The sequence below is a fragment of the Dromiciops gliroides genome, chromosome 4 (genome assembly GCF_019393635.1).
Source record: "Dromiciops gliroides isolate mDroGli1 chromosome 4, mDroGli1.pri, whole genome shotgun sequence".
Classification (NCBI taxonomy): domain Eukaryota; kingdom Metazoa; phylum Chordata; class Mammalia; order Microbiotheria; family Microbiotheriidae; genus Dromiciops; species Dromiciops gliroides.
This window is the reverse complement of record NC_057864.1, coordinates 363,636,166-363,642,914: the sequence shown is the minus strand read 5'-3', so window position 1 is coordinate 363,642,914 and position 6,749 is coordinate 363,636,166. Positions and strand designations below refer to the sequence as shown.

The 6,749-nt window shown below is 43.1% G+C and overlaps 1 protein-coding gene across 11 annotated transcripts in view; it reads left to right on the top strand.

The window, feature by feature from the left end:
- The first annotated feature begins 1,283 nt into the window (after nt 1–1,283).
- The window catches only part of PTPRK (protein tyrosine phosphatase receptor type K), a 756,597-nt gene continuing 751,131 nt past the window's right edge, over nt 1,284–6,749 (top strand). For all 11 annotated transcript variants that reach the window (XM_044001295.1, XM_044001287.1, XM_044001294.1 and 8 more), the window contains exon 1: nt 1,284–1,425. In XM_044001295.1, coding sequence (XP_043857230.1) covers nt 1,329–1,425 — 97 coding nt within the window. In that variant the 5' untranslated portion in view covers nt 1,284–1,328. The remainder of the gene's footprint in view (nt 1,426–6,749) is intronic.

The window sequence follows — 6,749 nt, the reverse complement described above, 5'->3', positions numbered from 1 at the left end:
GAAAATAGCAGGACGTGTAAGATTTCAAAACTTCTGGGCAGAGTAAATGTCATACCATATCTGGCAAATGTCAAAAGTGAGCCAGAAAGGAGACTTGTCAGCTAGTTTTCCGTCCTAGAAAAGTTAATGAGTGTTGGCTTGACATAGCGCCATTTATTTATTTATTATGAGTTTACAGGATGATATAAACAACGAACGGGGAGTTGAAGGGGTGGTGGTGATGGAGCATTTCCTCGCGTCTCTTTCCTTCTCACTACAACCTGCTTCCAATCACCTACTCTCTCCTTTTCAACTCCTCCTCCTTGCTTCTATACAATTTCAGCTAACTCCTCCACCTTCTGCAAGAAGCCTTTCCCAAGCCTCTTTTCAATTACCAATTCTTTCCTTCCCTCTTTGCTTATCTCCACTTTATCCACACACATATGTGTGGGTGTATATGTGTACACACACACACACACACACACACACAGAGTCTCTCCCCTCAATTAGAATGGAAGCTTCTTGTGGGCAGGAACTCTTTTTGCCTTTCTTAGTATCACCAACCGTTAGCACAGTGTCCGGCACATAGCAGGTATTTAAGAAATGCTTGTTGGCTGTCTGGCAGCTGAAGCAAGGCTGTCTATTTCTCGGCCTTTTGAATCGGGGGTGCAGATGTTCAAGGACTATCTTTTCTTTGGTCCAGCCACGGCTGTCGAGGTTAGAAAAGCCAGGCTGCCATTTCTCTCCCCTTCTGCCTCCAATCCAACCGCGCCCCACAAACAGAAGCGTGGATCCAGGCAGTCGAACAAAAGCGCCCGGGAGCCTGAACTGCAGCTGCTGCTCTCAGCCGGGCAGATGGACTGACAGACCTCCTAGACGGACGCGGGGACCGACGCTCCTGGACCGCGCCGCTCCTCCGGCATGCTGGGATTCCGTGTCTCCGGCAGGAGGCGCGGGCGGCCGGGCAGGCTGGGCTCGGGAGTCCCACATTCCTGCGAAGTGTTTGAAAACGGAGGAGGAGACGTCACCCCGTGGGGCTCCTCCCCTCTTCCCTCAATCCCTCCCTCCCTCCCTCCGCCTTCCACCAAAGTAACTCTGGACTAACAAGAGTCGCCGCCGCCGCGGAGCATGGAGAGCCGCCGCGGCCGCACCGGGACGAGGGTCGCCTCTGCTACCCGAAGCTAGTTTGGAGTCTGCGAAGAAGCCTAAAGAAAGTGATTCGCGGGGAGCTGTTGTAGGTCGGATTTCGACCCGCGGGGTCTCGCCTCGCTTGGGTTTCACCGGGGGGTGGGTGGGTGGGGGGGAGGTGTAATTTGTGAAGTGGCTGGAAAACTTCTCCCCAACTCAACATGGATACAGCGGCGTGGGCGCTTCCTCCCTTCGTGGCTCTCGTGCTCCTTGCCCCGTGGCCTTTCCCTGGAGCTGCCCGAGCCCAGTTCTCCGCAGGTAAGTTGCATGGTGGCGGCGCGTGTCTTTCCTCCCCCCCCCCCCACCTTTTCCCGGCAGTGCTCCGGCAGGAGGGGCTTCCTTGGACGTCTAAGGGAGGGGAGAGGGAAGAAGCCCCCGGGTCGGGGAAAGGTGCCGGGGAATCTTGGACTGTGCTCGAGTTTCTGGTTCTTGAGAACCGCGGGGCAGGAGAGGGGAGCCAGGCAGACACTTTTCGTTCTGCAAATCCATTGTTTCTTTTCGGACGGTTTCTCAGCCCGGGGTTCAGGCCACTCATAGGTGGCGGCGTGTCGGTGTACTTGTGCCGGAGCGTTGGTGTTGCTTAGCTTTTCCTACAGGGATTGGTAGCAGCCGAGTCCGGCTCGCTCTGGGTTAGTAGGGTAAGGGGGAGCAGAAGTACTCAGTACTTCTTCAGAGGCTACTCTGGAGCTCTTGTTGATATTTGGTATTAGTTCATTTAAAAGAAAAGAAAGAAAATCAAACACCCCCCCCCTCCCCAACCCCCCGGGGAAGCCGGCCTCCTAATTGTGGCGGATGAAGTAATGTCGAGCTTCCCTCCTTTCCAGGTAGTGTTTGTCCCGGGAATAATCGAACCTGCCACTATTGTCTAACTTCTTTCTTCCCTTCCTCCTTCCTCCCCTGGCCCCCGCCAGCCTGCCTAGTAATGTTAAGGTACTCCTTTTCTTTGTGTTGTTGATCTGTTCACCTAGACTTCATGTGTGAGCGAAACATGACTTGAGGAAACAATATTCGTATTCCTCGGAAGCCAGGTTTGGGCAAGGTTGAACCTTCGCATGAGTGGGGAACTCGGAGTGGGTTTTAGAAACCCAGCTACTGCTCTGCTAAGGTCAACTGGAACTAGGCAGAAGGAGGATCAAGGTGATGGGGCGAGGGGGCGGGGTGGGGGGGCGGAATGGAATGAAACTTCTTTCCACAGGAAGACAAACATATTGGCTCATAATTCAAGCCAAGAGGAGCCCTTGAACCCCGTCCCTTCCAACAGATCTGGTCCCTGCTCGCCTTCCCGTGCGACTGGCGCCTTCTCAAATAAAGTAACTTTTTTTCGGTTGCTTCCTGTGTCTCCTCTGAAGCATTGTGAGTTTCACCTGGTGGATGGCGGCGTGCAGTGGGGCTCTGTGGCTCCTATCCGCCAGTCCCAGCAACTTGGCTGGCCAGGCTCCCACAGCTCCACTTCGCTGGGAACTGCATCTGCTGCTTTGGTTGGTTGTGCAGATGGAGACACAGAGGTGGCCAAGTTATTATGGAGAAGATAGAGCGGGGAAGAAGCTTCACAGCTATCTAGGTTATCAGCATGTCTATTCTGGAGACGGATAATTAACTTAGTTTATAATTGGTGGTTTCCTCACGTGTTTGTGATTATCCGGTTTTCTGGAGGGTAAAAAAAATCCTCAGCCTGAAGGTTTCATGATTATGGCTTTATTCCCCCCCCCCCCTTCCCTTCCCTTCCCTTCCCAGGATCTATAAAGGGAATCAGCCTAGAGAAATTCAGGTAGTTCCATGTGCTGTGTATGCAGTGCAGTCAAGCAGAGATTATGAAATACAACACTTTGCAATAAAAGCTGTTCTGAATGTTAGCCATGTAGGTGATATATGCAGAATGAATTCATTTGCTGCTCTTGATGAATGATTTGATAATATAATTTAATTCTCCTTATAGTAAACATTACTGCATGCATCTTTGACTTAGTCTGACTATTAGTATTGGAGTTGTTCTTGATGTGTAAGGCATTCTATGCAGGCAAGTTGGAGGGAGTATTGATTTCTGCCACAGTGTTTGTCACTGCATTGAGTGCCTGAGCTGGGAAAGACAAGGAGTTTGTTAATTGAAAGTTTGAACTCCTGACTAGTAGAGTGATTAAACTACATGTAGTCAAGAGTTGTAGCCACTATTGTTACAGCAGCTCAGGATACAGTCTGTAGTAAAGAAAATGAGCCTTCCTCCCCACTCACACACATTTCTTGCTGCATAAAAATATTACTTTTTCTTCAGAAGAATGCTTTTAAATCAAAAGAGGTGATTGTCTGCTGTAAGCAGTTTCCATATCTCAAATGATCTATGGGAGGCTCCCTATAAAAGTTTTGAGATTAGTAAATCAACCCTAACATTATCCTAATCTTCTCTGTGGTGTCTTTTGTATTGAGTACTTATTTATTTATTTGTGATTTATATCTGGTCTCCTTCCAAAAATAATACATTCTGGGTAATGAACTATACATTGTTGTACTAAGGAGCAAATAAATAGTGAAGCAGACCAGTTAAAGACTGGTTTGTCCAGGAGGTAAGAAGACAGTGAAACTTATTAGATGTTTTCTATCAATGTAGACTGAGTAGAGTCTGGATATGACTGGATAATGATCTGGCTAGAGTAATAATAAACATTTAAGTGACCCCATCTGAACTGAGTAGATGTTCTTTGCTTTTCTGGTATTCTCTTTGCCCTTTTTATGTTTCTGCATGTCATATATTTATGAATAAAAGGTGGAATAAGTTGTCTTATGTACTCCAACTAGTCGAATAATTATAGTAGGATGTGCTCAGATGCTCTTTTCTGGTTAATTAAAAAAAAAGTTTGGCTTTATATTGAACTGAAGTAAAATGATGTGCTTCCTTAATGGATGCAATCTTCACAGGACTGGGTGCAACATTGGTTTTATAACTAAAGAAATTTGTGTCGTGTATGATACAATATTGATTTACATATAATCTCTGATACTTAGCATCCGTTTTTGAACTGCTCAGTTGTAGAAATTAAAGATCTGTTTTGTTAAGGATGATTTTAGTTGAGACTATCAGAACATTGGTATGGCTTATTGCTAATATTAATTCCAAATTCATTGTCAGGCTTGAGGCAAAAAACATAGTAAAGCATATTAGTTTGTGAGGTCCTTATGTCAATGTGGAATTTTTCCCTATGGTGTTTTTTCTTGACTAGATTTCCAAATGGGCCTACTGGCCAGTCCTTTTGGGAAGCCCTTTGGGAAACACTTTACATTTTGTAAAGTGTTCTACAGATGTAAGGTGGTATTAGTGCTATAAAGATTCCTTACTGTTGTATGCATTTTAAATTATATACACAAGGGTCAACTTGCCACTTCAAGAAATTATAGTGTGTGGCTCCTTACAAACAAGTCTTGTTTTATGCAGTATACCCGGAAGGCCACTGGAAGGTTTGATGTTCATTCAGCATTACTGCCTTAGTAGCTGCCAGTCTGTTGTTGCATTTCAAAACATGATAGATGTAAGTTTAAAGCTATTTCACTATTGAACAATTATGTGATCACTTGAACTGTAGACATGTTATAAATGAAGTTCATTTTACATAGACCTTCCTGTCAAGCCCAAATGAACACATCCTGTCATTTTTCTATATTTCACTTAAAATAGCATGTTTCATAGCTAGGGAAACTGAGGTGTAGTAAAGTTAAGTGACTTGTTTAGATTATTCAGTGAATCAAGGATGAGTCCTCTCATTAGACTCTGTAGTATAATGATTTTTGTGGATGGAAGAAACAGTGTTCTGAAAGATCATAAGTCCAGGGAGTCATAAGAGCTTAGGTCTTAATCATATTTGGCCACTTACTGACCCTAGGCAAGTCAGTTGACCTCTTTGTAGCTTACTTCCCCCATCTGTTCAATGAGATCCAATAAAAGGTTGTTTTAAAGATCAAATAATAAAGTGCTACATAATATCTATGAAGTGCCACAGAAATGCAAAGGAGAAATTTTATTTTAAGAAATAATTAAATTAGTACATCCTAAATGTCATAAGGTGTCACCTAGCATGGGAAAAAAAATTTTTCTGTCTTTCACCTTCAACTAGTTCTTCCTTTTAATCAGCATTACCCACAAATATCCACACAGCTAGACCACAATTTTTGTCATTTCTAAGAAAAAGAGATCGGTATACTTTTGTACTTACTAGCGTTGTGTAAATCATTACTCATGCTGAACAAGCAGGTGTCTTATTGGCATTTTACATAATCTACTAGAGCTGAATATATATTCCTGTCGGTTCAGTTTTTAGTATTGGTGTCCTGCATAATATACAGTATTTTAGATGCAGTCTTATCAGTGTCCTAGAGAGGGACTATTGTCTCTCTAGTGTGATGTATGTCTTTGCATGCAGCTCAAGATACTACTTTGAATATAGCTTCATGTCATATTACTAGGTAAATATTCATCCAGTTGTTCTCTTCTAGTTCTTGCATCTCATTTAGCAGTCCTGCTTCTAAGTGTTGCATTTTTGTGCAGTTATCTTCCCCTGTTTTATATGCAGAAACAAACATAAAGTCTTTATCTTAGAGCTTTCCTTTGTTTTAATTTTCTGTACATCTATTAACATTCTTCAGTACATTAGTTTTGTAAACTCAAAACAAATGTCAACAAAGGTGCTACCACAGGATGTTTCCTTGGAATGGTTCATATGTTGACTCTCAACTTCTCCACATGCTTTATCTGACAGAAATTAAGTTTCTTGATTTTCTACCTCATTTTGTGTCTGGCCTAACTGGATGGGGAGAGAGATCTGGCTGCTGCTGGGGTCATTAGCATGTATGGTGCTGACAGCTCTTCCTTCTCTGTTACTAAGTATACATTAGGGTGACAAAAAACCATTGCCCTGTGTTCTGATCAAGACGACTTCTGGTCCTGGGCACATTTTTTTTTAACTGAGAATGGGACTCATTCACACCCTTCACTAATGCCAGTCATGTTCCCATTGAACTTTTATGTCTCTATCTCTATCTGATACAGGCACATTAACATTACACTTGGTTTATCAACTTTCACATACATAGCTAACATGTGGTAGTTATATTTAGGGAAACTAGCTTTGTTGCTTAGTAGTATTTTTAGTTCAAGTATCCTCTTGGGTTATTGAAAGTATTAGTACATGCATAAGGAATAAATAATATTTAACATGGTCTTGAAGCCTTAGGCAAGCTTTACTAAGTTTATAAAAACATGGATTTGAACTGAAAAAGACTTTAGAGATTTTTCATGTTTGGGATGTCGCATTTTGTTTTCCTTTTCCTATTCCCCTTGCTTGCTCTTCAGGGGATGACAAGAAAGAGGAATGCAGGAAGACTGACAGACAGGAAACAACTCAGAGAATTTACAGTCTTCTATTTTGTTGTTGTTTGTAAAGTACAAATAAGAAAAAAAATGGAATTCTTTAAGGAGGGGTGTTTATTCCCAAAGAAGGAAGAATCTATCTCATTGTTAGCAAGCTTTATTTAAAGCTATATGTCATCCATTCAGTAGATCAAAAATTTCCTCTTGGCATATTCTAGCTACACCTTGT